At 20.3% G+C, this 26,642-nt stretch overlaps 1 protein-coding gene across 1 annotated transcript; it reads right to left on the bottom strand.

The window, feature by feature from the left end:
* Window positions 1–13,026: 13,026 nt before the first annotated feature.
* Window positions 13,027–20,753, bottom strand: LOC122506866. The gene is made up of 5 exons (XM_043619261.1): window positions 20,603–20,753; window positions 18,944–18,996; window positions 18,454–18,795; window positions 16,317–16,594; window positions 13,027–13,767 (listed from the first exon to the last, which is right to left on the bottom strand). The coding sequence occupies exons 1-5, from the start codon at window positions 20,612–20,614 to the stop codon at window positions 13,325–13,327; spliced, it is 1,128 nt and encodes a 375-aa protein (XP_043475196.1). The 5' UTR covers window positions 20,615–20,753; the 3' UTR covers window positions 13,027–13,324.
* Between the last annotated feature and the right edge of the window lie 5,889 nt (window positions 20,754–26,642).

A 26,642-nucleotide genomic window follows, 5' to 3' on the forward strand; every position in this document is an offset into this window, starting at 1 on the left:
TCTTTGATTTAGACAAATTTTCTTAGAATCGAAACAAATTCGTTCTTTAAATCAAAGAAATTGAATCAATTTTTGAATAATGATTTAAATATATCAAAAGTGTCAAAGAACTAATTTTTTAATTCTTTTAATTAACTCATTCATTCAAAATAAATTTTTCTTTCAAACAAAAAGAGATTTTTTTGATTTAAAGAAAATTTCTTTGATTTAAGCAAATTTTCTTTGAACTGAAGAAATTTATTCTTCAAATGAAAAGAGTCAAAGAAATAATTCTTTAATTTAAAAAAAAAATTTCTTTTTAAACAAATAAATTGTTTTTAAATCAAATAAATTTGATATGTATGGAAGAAAAATTAATTTTCATTCAAAGAGACGAATTCAAAGCAAACGATTTCTTTAAAGCAACAAAAACTTTTTTCTGGGGTGTAAAAAAGTAATAAAATTATTAAAAGAAAACTAAAAAAGTCTCGAAATTATTTTAAAAAAGTACTAATTTTAGTTTTTATTACTAAAGTATTTCCCTTCCTTTAAAAAAAAATTATAAACTACAAAATTTTCCCCTTTGTTTTCAAAATATAACAAATATAAATTTAAAATTAATAAAATCATGTTATGAAAAATAAGAAAATAATTCAGGACAAAAATTACTATAATTTCTGAATAATTTACCCTACACTGAAAAAAAATTTATTTGATTCAAATAACCGATTACTTGACTCTCAATTAAATATTTACTTGAATCAAATAATTTTTATTCAAGTCAAAGAAATTGTATTTGAACCAAAAATTTCAGTATTTGGAGCAAATATAAACTGAACCATTTAATTGACTCAAATAAAAATTATTTGATTTTAGAAAATATTGAATTGATAATAGTCAAGTAATCGGTTATTTGATTCAAATAATTTTTTTTAGTGTTTAAATTTCACAGTCATTAATCATTTACTTCGTTCATTATTTTTGAAAAGTAGTTTAAGATAATTTCAACTAATTACTTTCAAATAGTAATTTATTTCAATTTAACTCAATATTTTCCAAAAGTAGTTGACTTATCATAATGATTAATTACTTTTCACATAAAATCTGATTCTTTGAAAGAAAAATTATTTACTACTTAATATAAAAGTAATATAAATAATAAAAATTTGAAATATCAATAAACTATTTAAATATATGTAATAAATAAAGAAAAAAAATAATTTCGAATAAATTATTTATATTATTATTATTATCGCTATTTTTATAATAACAACATCAATAATAAGAATAATAATGATAATAATAATAATATTGTATTTTACTTTTAATTTTCTTCTATTTATTATTAACTATTTTGTTTCTTTAAGCCGCTGGCAAAATTTATTTAAATTTGATACGTTTTTCTTTACTTAAAATTCCAAATATAATGGAATTGGATTAACTTTTGATAATTCCAGGTAATGCTTTTATTCGTATACTAAAAATTAATTTCTTAATAATTATTTATATAATAATTATTTTCTATTATTATACTTCTATCAAAAAATTGTATTTTTATTATGAATTTTTTTCTTTTAATGAAGAAAAAAACATTGTCATTTTTATTTAATTTTTATCATCTTTTTACATTTTGAATTGCAAAAAAATATTTTTTCAAATTTCCGTTTTGCTATTAAGGAAGAACTCGACAAACAATTGGAACAAAAGTTAGTCCAATGTCATAATTTCGTATTTTAAAAAAAAAAGTCAAATTAAATTTTAAATTTCTTTTTGGTAAAGTTTTTTAATTTTAATTAATTAATTTTAATTTTAATTTTCTACATTTTGAACATTTTAAAGTTATATTTGAATAAAAATTATAATTTTTTGTCAATAATAAATTATTCAAGTAACATAAACTTAAATTTAACAAATATTTCTTATTGACAGAAAATTGTAATTTTTTTCAAATGCAACTTTTAATCGTTTTAAATATTCAAAATTAAATTCTTCGCCTTTCCACCAAGACGAATTTAAAATTTAATTTGTCTTTTTCTTTTAAATTACTGAATTATGACATTGGACTAACTTTTGATTTTACTGTACGTCAGATTCTTCCTTAAGATTATTAAAATTAAAATGCAAAAATTCAACAAAATTTAGTTAAATAACATAAAAAAATAATAATACGAATAAAAACATAATTATTAATTATATAATAGTAATAATAATAATAATTATAATACCAACAATAAAAAGTAATAATAAATAATAAATAAATAAATTGCCTTTTACTTTAAGCAATTAAACGTAAAGTTCAAAATCGAAACCATTGGAAAAAAAACATAATTAAAAGGGAAAATAATACATAATTGCAAGAAACGGACAAATCTAATTTCTCCAACGAAACTGAAAGATTAAAAATGAAAAAAGCCCAAGAAGAAATAGACGCATTTCTAGAAATGAAAAAAAAAGATCCTGTTTCTAAACGATATAAATGTTGAAGTCGTTAATCATGAGAGAGTGATTACAAGTCGGTGAGGTTATTTTCGTCATCGATTCGCACATAAGAGTGTGCCTGCAAATATACTATATATATATAAAATTGAATCTTACAGGAAGATGAAGGAGAGAGTGAAATGAAAGGGCAAAAGACTCTCTTGGGGTCTCTCACGATTATATTCGACACATCTGCTAAGAGTGCAGACTTTCTATTTCTTTTTTCCTCATATCCTCGCACCCGACTATAGAAAAAAAATTCTACACTTTATACACGTATAGTAGGTGTGATTATTACAATGTATTTAATCGCTTAATTACTAATTATGAACGTGAATCTTTATAATGAATGAATATTGTCTGATAATTCATATCCTACAAAGTAGCGACTTTCTTTGTAGACGAGCAAATTAACAAGAAGCTTTTCTGACGAGCGAGCGCGCGCGCGCGCGAAATAGTTCCTGTTCCTTATTAGTAGTGAGCAACAACAAAAAGAAAAGAAAAAATCGTCTCTATAATCTGAATTAAATTATCTTAGGGTGTGTAACTAATTGATCAATATATATATTTCCGGACGGAAATAATTTCTAATTGCGCGTCCGCGTTATCTTTTATAAATATATGTTGTTATGCAACAAGTCGATAGCCTTCGAGAAAGAGGGAAAAATATTCACTATTGTTCTCATTTACATACATTAATTATAATAATGTGCGAGGAGAAACAATAATTTTCGCTGAAAAGAAGAATTTTACACAAATTCTAAATTCAATTATTATTTTTTTAATTATTTTTTCTATCAATCACAAGTTCATTAAAATAAAACTTAGGAAAAAATAAAAAAGAATTTTATGCAAATTATAAATTCAATTATTTTTTATATAAATCAAACGTTAAATAAAATAAACTTTAAGAAGAAGAAAAATTTCATACAAATTCTAAGTTCAATAATTTTTTTTTTTGAACCATTCTTTATATGAATCAAGTTTTAATTAAAATAAAATTTAAGAAAAGAAAAAAAAATTCAGAATATTTTCACACAAATTCTAAATTGAATTTTAATTTTTTTAATTTTTTTTAATCAATCAAACGTTAAATAAAATAAAATTTAAGGAAACACAAAAAAAATGTACAAGAATTTTATGCAAATTCCAAATTCAATTATTATTTTTCTATTTATTTTTTATAACAATCATGTGTTAATTAAAATAAAATTTAAGAAAAGAAACAATTTTAAAGAATTTTACGCAAATTCGAAATTCAATTAGTTAATATTTTATAAATTATTTTGAATATAAATCAAACGTTAATTAAAATAAAATTTAAGAAAAAAAAGAATTTTATAAAATTTCATACAAATTCTAAGTTCAATAATTTTTTTTAAACCAATCTTTATATCAATCAAGTTTTAATTAAAATAAAATTTAATAAAGGAAAAAAAAATTCAGAATATTTTCACACAAATTCTAAATTGAATTTTAATTTTTTTAATTATTTCTTTATAAATCAAACGTTAAATAAAATAAAATTTAAGGAAATACTAAAAAAATTTACAAGAATTTTATGCGAATTCTAAATTCAATTATTATTTTTCTATTTATTTTTTATAACAATCATGTGTTAATTAAAATAAAATTTAAGAAAAGAAACAATTTTAAAGAATTTTACGCAAATTCGAAATTCAATTAGTTAATATTTTTTAAATTATTCTAAATATGAATCAAACGTTAATTAAAATAAAATTTAAGGAAAAAAGTTTTTATGTTCTAAATTCAATTATTATTTTTTAAAATTATTTTTCATTCTAATCAAATGTTAATTTAAATAAAATCTATGAAAGGAATTTAAAAAAAAATTTGCTGCAAATTCTAAATCCAATTATTATTTTTTTAAATTATTCATTATATTAAATAAATTTCACTATGAAAAAAAAATTCTTCAAAATACGTGCAAAAGACCCAGACTGCTCCCTTAATTAAATTTTAATGAAAATAGAATTTCAAAATACGATAATTATTTTGAAAAATAAAATAAATTAAATTGACAAAAAATTGATAAAATATAAATATAATTAACATTTCCCCACTCTAAATAAAATTGAAACAATTTTTCCACCATTAAAATAAAAAATTTTTTCTCGTCATGATCACTGCCATTATTGCAAAGAATGTTTCAACAAAATATCATTAATCATTTTCTATTTCAAGAAAATGTACATTAAACAAAAAAAAACAGAAATATATTGCACGAGAAATTCAAAAGGAGAAATTACGATAAAAGATGTAGATAATTCATTTACATTAACCGCTACCATACAGAAGAATTTCATTTAAGAGCTAATATATTTTATTATTGGTAATGTTATTTTACGCAAATATATAAATTAATTTCATTTTTCTTTTCCTCATATAAGAAGATCCTTTTAATAACTTAAAATATGGAAATTGAATTAAAATCAAATCAAAATAAACATTATTTTCACGCATTAAAATTAAAATGAATTTTCATCTTTATTCATTAAAAAAAAAGAAAAGAAAAGAAGATAAGAAAAATTCCAGTGGCTATAAATTTTCAATATTATAATTTAAAGTGATGCCTCTCCAAACCACACTTAATTTCAGGTAAATACATGTATATTTATGATTAATGGCGTTTTTGCGGTTTTAGAAAATGCGAAAAGTATTTAATAAATTTATTAAATGACAAATCTACTTCTCTTTTTTTCAATGTAATACACACGTATATATTATGGTAAAAGTTGTGTCTTCATTCTTCTACGTATAGTATTACAATCAATTAATAAATTATTATTTATTCATAATTCATTCATAAATTAATCAATGTAGTTGATTGGAAAAAAAATTAAATTATTAATTTGTATCAGTTAATTATTAACTGATTGTATTAATAAATAAATTATTAATTGCAATTAATTAATTATTAATTATTGGTTGCATTACCTACTTACAAATTTTTTTTTTCTGTTATTTGGATTAAATTGAATCCATAATTGATTGTTATTCCCATTGTTAGAAATGATTAGCAACAACTATAACTACCAGTAATTAAAATTAACAATATTCAAAAAAGTAATCAAAGCAAATTGTAATTATTGATATTATCAGGTGAATTAAAAATTACTTTTGCTACTACAAAAGAATTTTGAAAGATAATTTCACCCAAAAATGTATTTTATCTGACTAAAAACGCTATTACTACTGATTAGGTGACTTTTTTCTCCCTTTCTCTCAATACAAATAAAGGTAAATTTAATTTATAATTATAATCTCATTAGCTTATAATTACAATAATCTACAATTACTTTTTAATTATTGTTCATTTAAATTATCATTACAAATTTTTCTTATTTTATATTTATAATCATATAAATTTATAATTCTATAAAATTAGTTTGTAATAATAGAAATAATACTGATACTAACAGTGATAATAATAAATAAGTAAATTAATATTTACTTAGTAATAATATTAAGTAAATTTAATAATAATAATAATAATAGTGAATAAATAATAAAAAATAATAAAAATAGTAACAATAAAAAAGAATAACAATAAAAATAATAATAGTAACAACTATTACTGTTATAATAACTATAACTAATATTTTTTATTATTGTTATTATTATTAAAATATAATAATAATTATAACAATAATCTTAATTTCTATTTTCCCACGACAAAAAAAATAACACTTTTGATTGTCCAATAAAAAAAGAAATTTTTTTAAGCGTTTTCTCTTGTTTCATTTTTTTTTTTATATGAAGTGTCGAGTGACTTAATATGTGAGCGGCATTTATGAAAAAAGTTCTCGTGTGTCGGAAGTGTCATGATCTGAGCATAAGATCGCATTCAGGTGCATCTGAACTCTGTCTCTCAACGCACATTTACTTTCTTTATTCTCTATGACATCCTTTCCCTTTCACGGTCGCTCACCCGCAATATAAAATTTTTCCCTATTCCAACAAGAAAAAGAAGAAGAAGAAGAAGAAGAATCAAATATTTATTTAAGTTTTATATTAAAAATAAAGAAATCATTTAGCCGAACTATAAACGACATTTTTCAAGTGCAACTTATAGAGTATACGCATTTAGAATCGTAATTATTTTAATTATAATTGTACATTTAAAGAGACATGAAAACTAGAATTGCACTGTATAAACTCTATTATTTAATAGAAGTGTCCCACTTTTGAAATAAATAAGTAGATTTTTTCTTTTTTTTCAATACATTAAATATTATTTACTATAAATATCCAAATTAAAAATTATTATATGTTGTATAATATTCATACAATAAAAAATTAATCAATTCGATTCAATCAACTCAATCAATTAAATTAAATTAATTGATTAATTTTGTTTATAATATTCATTTACTGATATTAATAATAATAATTACAGCTATATATTATAAATTACAATATTATGTCAATATTATTGTTACTATTTTTAATATTTAATTATTCTTACTATCACTATTATTATTGTCATTATTATTTTTATTCCTACTGATGCTATTTTTTATTATTAATAATAATTATTATTCTCATTCATTATTATTACATTGAAATTAATTATTTTCCATTCATAATAAGTAAAAGAAATAATTTTAGTTTTAGAAGAAAAAGGATAAGAATAAAAGAAGAAGAAAATGATAAAGAAAAAGAAACAAAAAAATTAATAGAAAAAGAAGATAAAGAAATAGAAAAAGAAGAAGTTTAGATAATAATAAATAAAATAAAAATATAATTTTCTTTGTACTGTATTCTTTTTCTTCTTAGAAATTCTTTTGATTTTCGTAAAGCGTATAAAATTCAAATTAAATTTTCTCTTCTGGCAATAAAAAAATGACATTTTCTCACTATTGTTTTTATTCTAGATGATGAGTTGATGGAGAAGTGAATCACAGAAAGATGCCACAATGGACAAAAAAAAACAATCAGGAAGAGTGTAATAATATTAGCATGAAAAAGGAGAAAGTAAAGAAGAGGCAAAAATTCACACGCTCAGAATCAATTTTTTCCTATTTGTACAAAAAAATATTTTTTGATAATATTTACACTATTTTTATCACTTCTAAGTATAATACAATTACAACGATAAATTTCTAGACAAAAAAAAATTTGTATCATACAAAAAATGCTATATGTTTTTTTTTAATTCCTATTAATTTATTTTTTACTTTTATTTCCCCAAAGTTTTTTTCAATTTTTTCTTCTTATATCACTAAAAAAAATTTATTCACCTAACGATTTACTCATTTTTTTCTAATATCGTTAAGTTATGAGATTAAATCCGTTTTTATTTCAAATAATATAGTTTGTATCTGAGCGAATTAAAAACTTTTTTTGCACATTTAATTATATATATATGGTTTGTGATAGGGAAATATTATCAATTACGAATTTATGAAAGTAATAATGAAGATTTACAGTGAAAGTCCAACTATATAGACTATATAATGCCTCTGTAAATTAACGAGGAATCTGGTAAATCTGAAAAAGGTGGATCCGGATCTCCGCAGAAAAAAAGGAGTATAAAAGAAAACTTGAACTATAATAAAATATTTCCTTTGCTCCAAAAAAATGGAAATCACTAAATACGAAGAAAATTCTTTAGTGGAAAATATAATAATTTTAAAATTTTAAATAAAATAATAATTTACAACATAAAAAAAACATGCGAAACAAAAAAAAGAAAAATATACAAAAAAAGGAAATAATAATAAAACGAAACAATAAAAAAAATAATTTTGTATATAAAAATTAATAAATAAATAATTAAATAAATAATAGAAAATTATACAAAAAAACACAAAATACAAAAAAAAACAAATAGAAAAAAGTAAAATAATAAGGAAATGAAAAATGCAATCTAATATAATGGACAATACGAAAAAGATAAAAAGAATACAAAATAAACGAAGCAAACAAAAATACAAATAATAAAAAAAATGAAAAAAAGTCCACAAATTCAAAAAGTAAAAAGAATACAAAAGAAATATAAAACCTTGTATAAAACAATATTAAAAAAAATGCATTCAAATGCAGAAGAAAATACAAAAAAAAATTAAAATAAAAAAAACATAACAATAAAGAAATAGAAAAAGATTCAAAAAATACTAAATAGTACAAAAAATGGAAAACAATATAAAATACAGAAAAATATAAAAGAATAAAACAAACATACAAACAATAAGAATATAGAAAATTATACAACAATTTTATTGTTTTTAACTTTTTCCCATTTGTCTCTAATAGAAAAAAGTTGAAAACAATAAAAAAAAGTCAAAAAAATGAAAATTTTATTGTTTTGAGCTATTTTTTATTTGTCTCTAATAGAAAAAAGTTGAAAACAATAAAAAGGCAAAAACTGAAATCAATATAGAAGACAATGCAAAAAATATACAAATAAAAAAAAATTCAAAACAAAAAAATAGAAAAGGATACAAAATGAAAAAAATAAAAACAAATACAAAAAATAGAAACAAATAAAAAAATAGAAATCAATAAAAAATACAGAAAAATTAAAACGAATAGAAAAACATTCAAAACAATAAAAAAAACCAAAAGAATGCTATTCGAATACAGAAAAAAATACGAAAGTAATAAAAATAATACAAAAAGAATAAAAAATAGAAAAGGATACAAAAGAATAAAAAATAGAAAAGGATACAAAAGAATAAAAAATAGAAAAGGATACAAAAGAAGAAAAAATAGAAAAGGATGCAAAAGAATAAAAAATAGAAAAAGATACAAAAAAGAAAAAAAAAGAAAAGGATACAAAAGAATAAAAAATAGAAAAAGATACAAAAAAGAAAAAATTTAGAAATAGAGACAATTAGAAAATATAAACAAATAAAAAATAGAACCAAATAAAAAAATAAAAACAAACAAAAAATTATAAAAAAAGAAGAAAAAATGTAATGCATCCAAATGTAGAAAACAATACGAAGAGAAAAGAAAACAGAAGAAAAATAGAAAAAAAATACAATACAATGAAATTTTCTTCTTCAATTAATATATAAACATAAAAATTCCATTAAAATAAAAAGAAACAAATTGTGAAATTCGGTTTCTTCCATTGTGCAAAGATATGAAGAGCGACGAGTGGGGGGAGATGTGTCAAGTTCACTTGGAAATAACGACAGGAGATTGAATGGACCGGGGCAAGCAATCGAAACGATTTTCTTGTTATACGCAGACTTTCTAGACTTTCAAAGTATCTTTTAACCGGTTACTTTTGCTCGATTTTCAGTATAAAGCTATATAGATATGAGTGAAAGTATAAAAAGAGGGATGTTAAATCGGATGACCGTGGCATTCAACAATGATCTTTTGAGACGATGAAAACAACTATTATTTCTCTCACGAGTACTCAGTTCTCAAATTAAAAAAAAAAAAAAAACTCCCATCAAGTGTCCAAAAACCGGTTTTTGATATTCGAATAACAAAAAAAAATTCCTAGCGAAATTGCAATCAAGATTATTTTCTGTCAATCATTAACAGGATCGCACTCCTTATTGCACATATTTAAACTACATTTTTACAGTTTAAACCAGATAAGTTTGTAGACTTAATAAAAAAATTGATTTTAATCTTTAAATCATTTAATTTTTATACCAATGCAATTTTTTTCGAATTATTTTTCCCTTTAGAATTTTATTTATAAAATGAAATGAAACGTCAACTTTCATAACGAGTTGAGATGTTATTTTTATGTGTGAAAAAAGTAAAACAAACTATAAATAGAGGAAAGTTTTATTGGAAAGAAAAGGAATTTTTACCGAAGATTATTAATTTCCTTATTAATTAGCAATTATAATTAATTGCCATATCTATAGTGACAAAAAGTCATTTCTTTTTTTTCTTTTATTAAAGCACAAAAGAAGTTATAATTAACACAAAGTATTCACTGACATAATAGGAAATTATTCAATTTTAACAAAAGAATAATGTAATAATAACAATAATTTTAATAATAATAATAATAATTATAATAATAATAACAATAATAATAATCTGTATCTAAATTAACAGATTTTTCACTGCCGACTCCAAAAAAGTAATATTAATAGTAATAATAATAATACACGTAAAAAATTTTTTTACCTGGACCATGAATATATTTCACTATATTAGCAAAATTTTTAGTTATTATAGTTAAAAATTTCGCTATTCTAGAGAAATTTATGGCTATTCTAGTAGAAGTTTTTTTCCGTGTAAAATTAATAATAATAATATTTAAAAACAAAATAATAATAATTATTACTTTTTATATAAATAATATTTTTATTTAATATTTTATTTATATTTTATATTTATTTTTGTTTAATAGTACTAATTGTTAGGTAATAATTTCAAAATTATAAAATTGTATATTTATAAACAACGAGCGTATAAATAATGTATGAAAAAATAACTAAATAAACAAGAAGTAGAAAAAGTTTTATTATTTCAGTCAAATATTTAAAAAACACTTAATATAATTATTTCTACAAGTAATATAATTCTAATTATCACATATTGCACCAAACATAAATAGACATAATTATAACTATCAACATAATTATAATTGCAAACAAAGCAGACAATTATGACATTTGTTAAATATAATTAGGGGTGAGTGGATATTTTTTCTTCGGTTAAAGATTTTTTAAATTTAACATTTAACACAATTAAAAAAAGAACAAATTTTTTCCCTTAAATTTCAAGAGAAAACTATTTTTTCAGTCAGTGTTTCCTGAATTTATTTTTTTTTTTTACTTTTTTTTTATTTCAATTTTTTGTATTTAAACCATTTTCTTATTTTTATTTCAATTTTTATGTATTTAAAGAATTTTTTTATTTTTATTTCAATTTTTATGTATTTAAAGAATTTTTTTATTTTTATTTCAATTTTTATGTATTTAAAAGATTTTTTAATTTTATTTCATTTTTTATCAGATAAAAATTTTTTTTTTCTTATTTACAAGAATAGTTTGCATATATTTACAAAACAAAAATTAAAAATAAACAATTCAATTTTAAAAAATTTTAATTTAACTTATAAATTTCGAGGTTGAAGTCGAAATAGAAGTAAAAAAAGAAATAATTTAGTTTTGTATCAACTTAAAATAAAAGTTCAAGACTCAATAAATTTCATAAAAACCCGAAACTAAAATAATCAACTTAATTAAGTTTCATATAAATTAGAAATGTAATTATTTATGAAATTATATTAAATTGAATTTAATTCCATGACAAAGAAGTTAAAATTACAAAAGATATTTAGTTTCGTGACAAACCGAAAATAACAATTTTTCACATTAATTTTTGGAGCTGATACAAAACTAAATTTTCTCGTTTCTGTACAACCAGAAAATATTTTTTGTTAATGCAAAGAAATTTTTTTCTCTTTTTTCATTCAAAATAAATTTTTCTTACAAACCAAAAGAGGTATTTGTTTGAAGAAGAAATTTTTTTGAATCAAAGAAATTTTTTTTGATTCAAAAAAATTCTTTTTAAATAAAGGGAATTTTTTTTTCATCAAGAAAATTCTTCTGAAATCAAAGAAATTATTTTCGAATCAAAGAAATGTTTTTAAATTTTAAAAAACTCTTCTGGAGGCAAAGAAATTCTTTTCGAATTAAAGAAATGTTTTTGAATCAAAAAAATTCTTCTGGAAGCAAAGAAATTTTGTTTAAATCAAGAAAATTCTTCTAAAATCAGAAAAAATTCTTTTTGAATCAAAAAAATTTTTTTGATTCAAAAAAAATTCTTCTTGAATCAAAGAAATTCTTCTCAAATCAAAGAAATTTCTTTTTAAATTTTTAAAATTTCTTTTCGAATCAAAGAAATTTTTTTGCATCAAGAAAATTCTTCTGGAACCAAAAATATTCTTTTTGAATAAAAAAAATTTTTTTGAATCAAAAAACTTCTTCTTGAATCAAAGAAATTCTTCTCAAATCAAAGAAATTTCTTTTTAAATTTTTAAAAATTCTTTTCAAATCAAAGAAATTTTTTTGCATCAAGAAAATTCTTCTGGAACCAAAAATATTCTTTTCTAATCAAAGAATTTTTTTTTACATCAAAAAAATTCTTCTAGAAGCAAAGAAATTATTTTCAAATGAAAGAATTTTTTTTTAATCAAAAAAATTCTCCTGGAATCAAAGAAATTCTTTTCAAATCACAGAAATTTGTTGTTGAATCAAAGAAATTTTTTTTAATCAGAAAAATTCTTTTGGAAGCAAAGAAATTCTTTTCGAATGAAAGAAATTTTTTTTAATCAAAAAAATTCTTCTGGAATTAAAGAAATTCTTTTTAAATCAAAGAAATTTCTTGTTGAATCAAAGAAATTTCTTATTAAATGAAAGAAATTCTTATTGAATCAAAAAAATTCTTTTTGAATCGAAGAAAATTCATTTTCCATATATAAAAAACAACTCGAAGCAAATGATTTCTATAAATCACAAAAAAAAAAAATTTTCCTGAACACGAATTCACGATTACATGAATCTAATTTAGGTTCATTAAGTCCTTTAACTTCACATTTTTTACGAAACTAATTAAAAATTGTTCCCAAATTCTGTTTCAGTTTGTTATCAAAACAAAGAAATTAATGTCGAATTATCGAATTATTTTTAGTTACGCAATTGGAAACAAATAATAATTATTTTTTTTAATGACGAATTAATATTCGTCATATTAAAAAAAATAATTATTTAACACAAATGAGAATAAAAAACTTGAAAATTCGTATTGAATAAAAATCGTATTCACTCAAAAATTCATATTTGAATAGAAATCATATTCACTCAAATTCGTACTGAATAAAAATCGTATTCACTTAAATTCTAAATTCTAAAAATTACGAATACGAAGTTTGAATATTAGGCAAACTTGCAGTGCCAGGACTGGGGAAAGAATGCATTGGACTGTTTTGAATGGGCATTTTTCGAAAATCATATTCGGGCTCGACAATATCCTCCCTAACAGAATAGCCCTGACTGCCCGCCAATGACGATGTCCAAGTTGAAGCGGCAGGAAAACTCGAACCCGGAAACGACGATATTGACAATTGTTGAATATTTTGCCCAGCATGTTGTATATTGCCACCGTGAATTCCGGGAATATTCACAACACCCGGCCATGATTTTGTCAATTCCTCAACTTTTTTATTGTATTCATCGAGAGAGACACTGTCACGAATCACAACTCCATAAGTGCTGCCTGCAATTTTTGGCGATGGCACGAAAATCGTTGGACTCGACGTTGTCTCCGTTTGCGTCACGTGCGACGATGTTGAATAATCTACAAACAATTTTTTTCATTCATTATTTATTTTTTTATTTTTATTTTTCTTTTTTTCTACCTTTCTCTCTTTCTATCTTTATAAATTTCTTCATTTTCTTTCTTTCTTTCCTCCTTTCTCTCTTTTTATCTTTATATATTTCTTTTTTCTTTCTTTATTTATTTGTTTATTTTAAACAAAATACAAAATAAAATAATAATAAAAAACAAAATACAAAAAAAATTAAATACAAAATTATCGCTTAAAGTGAAAAATAGAACATAAATAATTCTCTCAAGGATTTTTAAAGTTCAAATGAACGACAATTTTTCTGCTAAATTTTTACAAATTGCTATGAAAACAAATAAAAAATATGTAAAATTAGTCATTTAATTAGAAATTAATTTCTTTAATGCATAAAAAATAAATTTTTTCAGGGTTGCCACAAAAATTTAACCTTGTTTTCCCTGATTTCCAAACAGAATTTTTACATTTTTCCTGACCCTAAAGAATTTCTGATTTACTCTAAAAATGATTAGATAAAAAAATATAAAAAAAAAAATAAAATATATTAAATAAATGTATTTTTAATAATAAAAAATAAAGAAAAAACTGCAAAAATGTTCTATTACATTTATTTACACAATTCCCTCAAAACTAAAATTATTCGAAAACATCAACAACTTCTTTTTTAAATAAATATTTAATCCTTATTAGATTTGAATTTAAAAACTTTTCAAAATTCAATTATTTCTAAAAATTCACGCTATATAATGCTTTTAATATTCAATTATTATCTAAAATTTTAAACGAAATTCATTTTGAAATAAATTTTTATTAGAAAATTCTACGAGAATTCAATTATTTAAATAGGTACAAAATTAAATAATTTATTGAATAATTGGATGTTTCTTAAAATTTAATTTTTACGAAGAATTTTATTAACAACTTTTGTAAATTGGTAATTCATTTCTTTTAAGGAATTTAATTAAAATTTTACTAAAATTTTTTATATTAAAGAATTTTATAATAATTTTTGAAAATAATTGAAAACTTTTTGAAGAATTTAATTAAAATTTTAAAAAATACGAATTTTATAACAATTTTTGAAAATAATTGAAAACCTTTTGAAGAATTTCATTAAAATTTTAAAAAATAAGAATTTTATAACAATTTTTGAAAATTATTGAAAACTTTTTGAAGAATTTCATTAAAATTTAAAAAAAAATAAATTAATAATAAATAAATTATAAATAATACTTCTCAGGAATTCAAATTCCTGAGAAGAATTTAAATAATAATTTATGAAAATAATTGAATTTATTCGAAGAATTTTATTAAATTTTATTCAAATAATTGAAACTATGCCAAGAATTTTATTAAAATTTTTGCCAATAATTTAATTCTTGAGACAAATTTCGCTACCTATTTATAAAAATGACTTAATTCTTGACAAGAATTTAAAAAAAAAATTTTGAATAATTTAATTCCTGCGTAAAGTATTTTATTACTTTTCAAAAGAATTGAATTCTTGTGATAAATTTTGGATATTTATCAAAATAATTTAATTTTTGAAAAGAATTTTATTAAAATTCCTTAAAATAATAAATTGATTTTATGGGGAGAATTTTGTTGTTTATCAAGATAATTAAATTATTTCGTCAAGATTTAATAACATTTTTAAGAATAATTGCATTTTTTGAGGAATTTATTTAAAATTGCATTAAAAATATTTGAAATCCTGCGATGAAAGTAATTGAATTCGTAAATGAAATTTTATTATTTATGAAAATAATTAAATGTTTTCGTAGAATTTATTGTATCAAAAATTGTTTTCAATAATTAATTTTTTTTTATAATTTTTATGAAAATAGTAAATATTCAAAATCATTAAATTGCGAAAAACTTTTGAAAATAATTGAAATTTTGCAAAGAATTTTATTAAAATTTTTGAAAATAATTGAATTTTTGGCGAAAAATTTTGCTATTTATAAAGATAATTGAATTCTTGACGAGATATTCATTAAAATTTTTTAAAATAATTGAATTTCTTCGAAGAGAAAAAAAATAAAAATCCCTGACTTTTCCCTGATTTTCCTGACCAATTCTACTTTCCCCAATTTTTTCAGAATTCCCTGATTTCCCTGACTTGTAGCAACCCTGTTTTTGTATAAAAAAATACCAAAGTAAGAGAATTAAAAAAATATTGTCGTTAATTAAAACGTCCAAAATTTAGGAACATTAGAAATAAAATATAAATAAAATAAAAAAGTAGAAATAAAATAAAAAAGTAGAAATAAAATTAAACAATAGAAATAAAATATAAATAAATAAAGTAAAGAAAGAATAAATAAATAAATAAATAAATAAAATAGGAAGAAAATAAAACAGAAATAAATAAAATAAAGAAAGAATAAATAAATAAAATAGAAATAAAACAGAAATAGATAAAACTAAAAGAAAGAAAGAATAAATAAAATTAAAATAAAATAAAATAGAAACAAAAAAGAATAAAATAGAAATAAAATTTAAAAAATAAAAATTGTTTTTTCCAAAATTTACAACCCACCATTGGCAATAATTGATTTTTCCTCACCAGCTGAGGCGCTATTAACATTATCTAACGAAAGTTTGTCGCCAAATGAAGTTTTTGCTAGTGATCTTGAATTAAAAAGTTTATTTTCATCCTCTACAGTCTTGCCAGTCAACTCGGCATCATAAGATCCACTTTGACCTGGAAGAAAGGAATCTGTGTCACTTTCAGTAGTTAAACTAACATGACTTGGATCTAGCGGTGAAAAAGATGAATCATCCGATGAATCCTGTAAATGATGATTTTCCGCAAATCTAAAATCAAAATGAGAAAATCAGATTTTTTTGAACAAAAATTACAAATTCATTTTTTTTTCAATTTCCTTATCAGTATAAAATAAATAAATAAATTTTTAAATGTTATTTACAAAAAAAAAAAATGAAAAAAATATTGAAACTAATTTACTAACTAAAAAAAAAAAATAAATAAACGATCAATACTAAAAATAAAAAAAAAATTTACAATAAAAATAAAATTATAATAAAAACTATTTTTTAAAATAAAACAAAATTTCGAAAAAACATTTTTAAAAACAAGATAAAATTTCTTCAATGGGCGTTTATTTGATATCTTTGATAACCGCATAATAATCGTGTGATTTGATTGGTATTTTACATCTTGCATTGATTTTATCACCCACTGAATCTTAAACTTTCTATAAAATAGAAGTAAAGTAAGTTTTAAAGTAACTTTCAGCAATTTTCTACAAATTTCTCCAATTTTATAATTTTTTTTTACTATTATTATTAATGTCCCTCCATCTCTATACTTCCATTAATAACAATTATATTAAAAAAAATTATGATTTACTCTATTGACAGCAATTAGAAAAATTAAAATAAAGTAAAATCCAATATTAAAAATTATTTGACGACTTTATAACTATAGAGATGAATTAAACTTTAATTCTGATTCTAAAATAAAATTAACAATTAATCAACGTCATTAAACAATACAAAATAAATGATTAATATACCGTAACTAATCACAGAATTTTTTTTCATTTAATACTCAACATTTTATAATTTAATTAACAAAAATTTCCAATACTTTGGACTTTCAAATTAAAATAATTGCCTTCAAGATAAATTAAAATTTTTATTATTTAAAATAATAGAAAAATTGCAATGTTTTTACTCATCAGTTCGATTAAATTTAATTTACTGAAATTTTCATCTTCATCTAAAGTCAATAACGAAGGGAAATTATCCACCTAATTAGTACAATAGAAATAAATTAAAATAGTAGGTAAAAAGTAATAAAAAAAAAATTTATCAATAAAAAAAATTTGCAATTCAATTTAAATTATATACTAAAAGTTTTATCCTCGTCTAAAATTTTATAACCTATGAAAATTACCCATCTAATTAGAATAATATAACTAAATTAAAATAATAGGTAAAAAAAATAATAATTAACAGCAAATCAGTCCGTTTAAATTTTATCAACTGGAATTTTCATCTTCGCCTAAATTTTATAATAAAAAATATCCACTTAATTAGAATAATAAAAATAAATAAAAAAACCTAAATAATAATAAAAATACTAAAAAAAAATAATAAAAAATAGAAATAAAGTAAAATATGAAAATAATAGAAAGTAAAATACAAAAATATTATTTTTGTATTTTACTTTCTATTATTTTGTATATTTTACTTTATTTCAAGTAATTTTATGTTGAAGGCATAATTATTTTAATTTGAAAGTCCAAAAAGTATTGGAAATTTTTGTTAATTAAATAATAAAAATAAATAAAAATAAATAAAAATACGACAATAATAAAAAATAGAAAAAAAGTAAAATATAAAAATAATAGAAAGTGTAGAAAAATAATAGTGTACAAAAATAATAGAAAAAAATAGTAGAAATAAATTAAAATACAAAAATAATAGTGTACAAAAATAATAGAAACAAATTAAAATAAAATGGGTAAAAAATAAAAAAAGAAGAAAAAAGAGTATCAAAAATAAATATTTTATTTCTAGAAAAAAAATATCACCCTTTTAATAAATATATTTCTAGGCGTGAGAAATTGGCTAAATCGCTTGCAGTTAAATATTAAAAGCAAAAAAAAAAAAAAAAAAGTAGATAAGTGAGATAAAAAAATATTTACCCTTCCTTCAGAGGTGAAAAATTGCCTTTAATTTTATCATATGGTATATAACCGTGACCATAGGAAATCCCGTGAGTTATGCCTTTACCATGGGGTACGACAATATTGTTAATTCCCTCGTGACCTTGATCAAAATCATCGCCCCCATGGGGAAGATAATTTCCGCTATGGCGAAATGCAGGTTTCCCATAAATAATACTATTCGGTCGATTATAAAGATGTGGATAAATGTCGTCAGCTGAATAATGGGATTTTCTTAATGGCGGTGGTCTCATATGAGAGTGCCACGATGCACCCGGACTCCTTCTTACGTGTCGTGGTATCATAAAAATTACCTTCCTCCTAAAAGGCAAATTTTTTTTTTTTTAATAATTAATTCAATTTTATTTATTTTATTTTTATTCAATTTTATTCAATTTTTTAATTATTTGACGACTGAGTTCGAATTTTAAAAAACAAAATATGTTTTAAAATTTTTATTTTTACTTACTCTGCAGCAATTGTTAGAAAACTACATGCTATTAATAGGAAAATAAAAGACACCTAGAAAAAAATGAAATTAAAATTAAAATACTTTTCCAATGAGAAATAAAAAAAAAGCTAAAAAGTTTATAAATCTACGCACAAAAAAAATTTCTTTCCATTCTTTTATATTTATAAAAAAATTATTAATTTAATAATTAAAATTGATTATTCATTTTTTATTTTATTTATTAATTAATTATTTTTATTAATTTAATTTTTTATTTTTTTATTATACTTTTATGTTATATATATTTATTATTCTATTTATCAAAATTATTATTAATTATATTTATTATTGTATTATACAATTATAATTATATAATTCAATAATAAATACGTAATAAAAAATAATATTAATAATTTATGCTTGCTATATTATTATAAATATTAGATTTGGAATATTAATATACAATAATTATATAAATTAATTATAATATATTACAAGTAATAATTATATTATATAGTTATATTATTTCATTTATTTATCAAGAAAAACTATTTTTATTTATTTATTTTAATGATAAAAAAAATTTTGAAAATTCCAAACGAAATATTTAATAATTTAATTGAAAAACTGTTTTTTGACGTAGATTTTTTTCTAAACGGATACAGTCAAACCTGATTAGATGGGACAATTAATTTATAACTACGAATTAATTTTCAAATCAATTAATCAAAGAAAATTATTTAAATTAATAATAGTAATTATTTTTATTTATCAAGTCCCATTTAGTAAGATTTCAGTGTATTAAGCAAATTATTTACTGATTCTCCTTAACGTAATTTAAACGTTCGTTTCCTATATGCATTAATTTTCTTAACTTGTGTGACTTTTATTCTTATAGAATAAAATTTACGCAAGTAAAAAAAAAAATACAACTACATGAAATTTCAAAAATTCAAACATAATAATTGATAAAATATTATCATAATTTTTATGTTATTTTTTGTTGTTTCTTAAATAAATAAATACGAATTTAATAATGTTAATAATAATTATATTATTATCACAAAAATTTATAATTACAATTTTTAAAGTAATAAACAAAGAGAGTAAATTTTCCATAAATAATTTGCAATTTTAACTTATATTAATAATAAAAAGAGAATAAATTCAGTAACAAAAAATTGCAATAAAATAATAAAAAACATTGTTTTTTTATAAAAAAGTAATAATAAAAAACAATAAATAAAAAAAAGTAAATAAAAAGGCCTCTATAAATAAAAATATACCTACCGATAAAAAAATACTAATAATAGAAAATTATAAATGAAAAAATAACAAAAAAAATTATACAATTAAAATGAAAAAATTGTAAGAAAATTATGAAGAAAAAATTAAAAATAAATAAAGGTAAATGAATAAATTATAAATTAAAAAAAATAAAGGTAAATGAATAAATTATAAATTAAAAAGAAATAAAGGTATAAATGAATAAATTAAAAATTAAAAAGAAATAAAGGTAAAAGAATAAATTATAAACTAAAAAATAAATAAACTATAAATTAAAAAATAAGTGAAAAAAATAAATTAAAAAATAAATCAAAAACTAATTAAAAAATAAAAACCCACATCAAAAAAAATAGTAAACAAATTAAAGAAAAAGCAGAAAGAAAAACTTACTGAAAGCCGCATGATGAAGAAAATAATAAAAATTTTAAATGCACCAAAAAACGAATATATATTTTTCACTAAATAAACATTAACCGAATGTAGTATCCCGTTCGGGTGATCCAGATATATTGCAGGAACCAAGACTAGGCATCTTCTCTTTTATACAAGATAAAAAGAAGACTACCGACGCTCTAGAATCTCCCACCCAATGGGAGTTAATTTCTAACCGCAAGAATATAAAGACGAATATTGAACATTGAGTGAGAGAGAATGGGTGGGTATGACCTAGTGACGCGTTGCTTTTGCACCATCTCAATATAATAATGTGTTTATGTCTATTTCTATAGGTACATATACAATTTTTTCCTTTTTTTTTTCTTTTTTACAAAAAAAAGCCCATTGCATATAATATATTGTTAATCGTCAAACTTTCTTTCAACGTTACACCAATGAGAATAGTTTAAAGTCACACTCTAGTAGTTTGACTCTACTACCCTTCACTCACGAACGCAATACGTACGTGTTCATATTAAAAATTGAAATTAAACATTTCTCATCCAAGGAAAAATAAATTAATCAAATTCGACAATTTCTTGTTTTTTTTAATAATCGATTTTCTTCAATTTCAACGAATTTTTCATTTTTCGATTTTTTTCTTATTTTTACAATCGTTTTTTATTTACATTATTTCATTTTCTTAATAAACTTGAATTTATTTTTTCAAAAATTAAAAATTTTTTTAATTTTGTTTAATATTGTTACTATTATTAATTATTATTTAGTATTACTATTATTATTAATATTACTATTGTTATTTAGTATTACTATTTTTATTAATATTACTATTATTATTAATATTACTATTGTTATTTAGTATTATTATTATTATTAATATTACTATTATTATTTAGTATTACTATTATTAATAATAATACTATTATTATTATTATTATATAAAAATCTTTTTCAAATAGTAGAAGAAAAAATACTTCACCTGGAGCAACGATAACTTTCTTTAGAATAGCGAAAGTCTTAACAGAAACAATTAAAAATTTCGCTAATGTAGTTAAAATTTATTATAACTGATCCAGATAAAATCCTCTGTTAAATTTATTTATTTACTTTTATTTTTTTATTTAAATCTTAAAAATAAATAAATACATATTATTATTATATTATTATTATATTATATTATTATTATTATTATTACATATTATTATACATATTGTCTATTATCAAATAAATATTTACTTAAATCAAATAATTTTTACTCAAGTCAATTATAAATTCTATTTGCTCTAAATACTAAAAGATTGTTTAAAATACAATTTATTTGATTTAAATAAAAATTCTTTGATTCAAGTAAATATTTATTTGACACTAAACAAGCAATCTATAATTTCAATTAAGTAAATATTTTTCTCAAAAAAAATTCGCCTAAGTCGCCAATTCAAAATATTGGTTTTAATTGAATTGGAAATTTTTCAAGAAAAAATAGAAGAATATTTTTGCATTTAAATTTTAATACTGAAATGAAGTCCCATTTAAAAACGTAAAAACTTAAAAAAGACTGAATACTTTCCCATAGGAAAAAAGAATTTTTTTTTGCCAAGTGATACAAATTTTTAAGTGGAAAAAAATTGCTTACGTCAGACAAGGTGAAACTTTTATTTAATCATCTAAAACTTTTCAAGAAAAAGTTTAAAAAGAACCAAAAAATCAGTGTTCTTAATAGAATCCATTTATTTTGTTCTTGAAATTAAAATTTTTTAAATTATCTCATTTTAGTGAAAATATTTTCAAAAAATATTAATTTCAAAGAGAATAAAAGTAGACCAAGCTTTTAAGTATAAAACATTCATAATTTTTTCATTCGATTCTTCTATTAAACAATTTACTTTTATTAATAACCTTAAATTTATTTTCTCAATAAATTTAAAATTATTCCTATTATTTTTAATATTATTACCATTACTATCATTTATTTATTATTATTATTTTATATTTATATTATTACTATATTGTTGTTATTATTATTGTTGTTGTTATTATTATTATTATTATTATTATTACTATTTTCAATATATAAAACATTTTTTCGAACAGTAAAGGAAAAAAATTTATTTTTTTTAATAAATAAATAAATTTTAATTATGATCGTATAAAAATAATAATTATTACCTATAAATTATAATTAAACACAATGATACAATCATAATTGCAACTAATTTTAATTATCATATTGATATTATTTTTATATTATAATTATTAATTTTACAATTATTAATTCGAAAAATAAAATACACGGCTTATCGTCAATTTCAATATAATTCTCCACCAAAATCGGAATGTTAAGTGAAGAAATCTTATGATGTGCGCGAGTTACATATATTTATACTCTATATTTATAAATATCTTGAAAAGAAAGGGAAAAGCTAATGAAGAAATAAACAAAAGAAGTTGTTATAATTGCTAAAGTGTTGAAGAATTTGTCGATTACTCCTTTTAGTTTCTGCACTATTGATTCCTGTGTTTTTCCCATTAAAAAAAAGTAGAGCAATAACTTTTGCAAATAAAAACATTTATCACCATAAATTTCCTTCTCTACTTTTCCCTTATATATACGTGTATGCACACATACACACCCAAAAAACACAATCTTTCTCCACAAATTTTACACATTTCCAAGTAAGTAATTAAAAAAGTTATCAAGTGAATAAATGAGAATATTTCGAATTTTCTTCTTAATTTTAAACCAAATTTTCGTTCATTTAATCGAAAAAAATTGTTTCTTTTTTATTTTAGAAAAATTTCTGTTCATTTTATCATGTAAAAAGTGCCGAAATTTTTTACGGTGTGAGTAAGAACCAAATAAAATTTATTTCAACCAAAAAACATTCTTTTTAACTAAATAAAATTTATTTTAACCAAATAACATTTTTTTAACTAAATAAAATTTATTTCAATCAAATACAATTTGTTTGATCTAAATGCAATTTAGTTTAACTAAATAAAATTTTTTTTAACCACATAAAATTTATAAATAAAATTTATTTGAACCAAATAACATTTTTTTAATTAAATAAAATTTATTTCAACCAAATAACATTTTATTAACTAAATGAAATTTATTTCAACCAAATAACATTTTTTTAACAAAATAAAACTTATTCTAATCAAATACAATTTGTTTGAACCAAATAATATTTTTTTAACCACATAAAATTTAAAAATAAAAACTTTTTTGATTCAAACAAAATTTAATTGAACCAAATGTAATTTATGAACCAAATAACATTTTTTTAACCAAATAACATTTTTTTAACCACATAAAATTTAAAAATAAAATTTTTTTGTACCAAACAAAATTTAATTGAACCAAATGCAATTTATTTCAACCAAATAAAATTTAATTGAACCAAATGCAATTTATTTGAACCAAATAATATTCCTTTTAGCTAAATAAAATTTATTTCAATAAAATACAATTTGTTTGAACATAATGCAATTTAGTTGAACCAAATAACATTTTTTAACCACATAAAATTTTTTTTGAACCAAATAAAATTTAATTGAACCAAATGCAATTTATAAATGCAATTTATTTGAACCAAATTTAATTTAGTTGAACCAAATAACATTTTTTTGAACCAAACAAAATTTAATTGAACCAAATGGAATTTATTTGAACCAAATAACATTTTTTGAACCACGTAAAATTTATCCGAAATAAATAACCTTTTCTCCAACAAAATAACATTTTTTTCAACTAAATAAAATTTATTTCAAGAAAGTAAAATTTTGTTGAACTAAATAAAATTTATTTCCATCAAATACAATTTTTTTTAACCAAATGCAATTTATTTGAAACGAATAATATTATTTTTGAACCAAATAGGATGCATTTCAATCGAATACAATTTGTTTGAACTAAATAACAGTTTTTTAACCAAATAAAATTTATTAGAACCAAATAACATTTTTTTAACTAAATAAAATTTAACAAAATAATATTTATTTGAACCAAATAGATTTTTCTTGAAACAACTAAAATGTACTTGAAACAAATAAAATTTACTTGAAACAACTAAATTTTACTTGAAACAAATAATATTGACTTGAAACAAATAAGTTCACTAGACTCCGAGTGAAATACATAGTTTTTCTAAACGAACAATTTGGATTAAAAAAAAAAAAAAAATTACTATTTGAATATTTCTCGAAAATGTTAATCAACATTCGAATTGGAAGATCATTTCTTCAAATCAAAGGCAACATTATAAGAGACTGTTAATTTCACTGAAAATTGCGAGCGCGTGTAAAGTGCACGCGTTACGCTCCACATAAATACAAAGTTTCTCAATAACACCTTCTTTAAATGCACGTATTAAAAATACTAAACATTCGCAATATAAAACATAATTACGTTAATCAATTTCACCTTAAGCAAACATATAATATGTACTATAGACACTTTTCTATTAATAAATAACAACAAAATTATTAATAAAGAAAATATCCATATACACATTTTTAAAATTCTAAACTTAATAGCAACCCATCCATATATCAATTTTACATAAGAAATATATACCATATAAATACCTATACACCTATTCTCCAATCATAAATTTTTCAATACATTATTACAATATTTACTCACATAAATAATATTTGTACAATGCGAAAACCAATTCACTTTCTAAATATACATCACACACAGAAAGTTATTATATCAAAAGTCAACAAAAAAAAAAAATCCCTCTATTTCATTTAGTGAATTTTCTATATCTAGATATAAATAATATGCAGGAAATTGAAAATAATTTTAATGCTCGAATATAGAAAATGCACTAAAATAACATTGAACAGGTGTTCGGGACAATAAAACATTGTAGTAAATTTCCGAAGATTATAGTTTACTGAATCTGTAAGCGAGAGTATCAACATGGGTACATAATTTTATATTGTATTCGTGAAAATGAAGCAATAAATATAAAACAAGAATGTATTCCTCATTTATACTTCCGTTTTTTCGGAATATAATTAATGATAATTGAATTCGATAATAAAAAGAGAGCAGCATTATAGCAATGAGAGAGAATTGTTCTTGTGCGCACACATACTAATCGATTCTGATATAATATTTAACGGTGTTTTTGATCCTAATAAGAAAATATTTATTTTATTTATTCTAATGTTGACGGTCACTATTAATATTAATAAATAAATTATTAATAAAACTGTAACTATTAACACACACATTTTCTAAGAATATCAAGTTGAGACAAAAAACTTATCAAAACATTGTTTCGCAACTATTTTGATACGTTTTTGTTTGTCTCAATTTGATATCCTTAGAAAAACTGTACAAATATTTTTTGGCTAAGTCACTATTTCTTTTTTAATATTTATGCTATTTTTATTATATTTTTATTAGTCACTATTACTATTAATAAATATTATTATTAATAGTTTTAAGTACACATTAATACTAATAATAATCCAAATACTAAAAAAACAATACGACTACAAGACTGAATACTATAGTATTCAGTCTTGTAGTAGACTGATTAATTAATACTAATTAATACTAAATACGAATACTATTACTACGCTGAAAAAAAAATTATTTGATTCAAATAACCTATTAATTTTAATATCAATTAAATATTTACTTAAATCAAATAATATTTATTGGACTCAATTAATTATTTGCTTGAATCAAATAACATTTATTGGACTCAATTAAAAAATGGTATTTGAGCCAATAAATAATTTCAGTATTTGAAACAAATATGAACTAAACCATTTAAATGACTCCAATAAATATTATTTGATTCAATTAAATATTTAATTGATAATAGTCAATTAATCGGTTATTTGAATCAAATAAATTTTTTTTCGGTGTTATACTAAATACGAATACCAGACTTCGCACTCGATAATTAATTTTAAAAAAAGGTAGCAAAAAGTAGCTTTTAAACTAAAAGAAAGTAGTAAAAAGTACCTATCGAAAAATTAAACTTGACGACCAAAAAAACTCGTT

Source organism: Leptopilina heterotoma, unplaced genomic scaffold (genome assembly GCF_015476425.1).
Source record: "Leptopilina heterotoma isolate Lh14 unplaced genomic scaffold, ASM1547642v1 Lhet_114, whole genome shotgun sequence".
Taxonomy (NCBI): domain Eukaryota; kingdom Metazoa; phylum Arthropoda; class Insecta; order Hymenoptera; family Figitidae; genus Leptopilina; species Leptopilina heterotoma.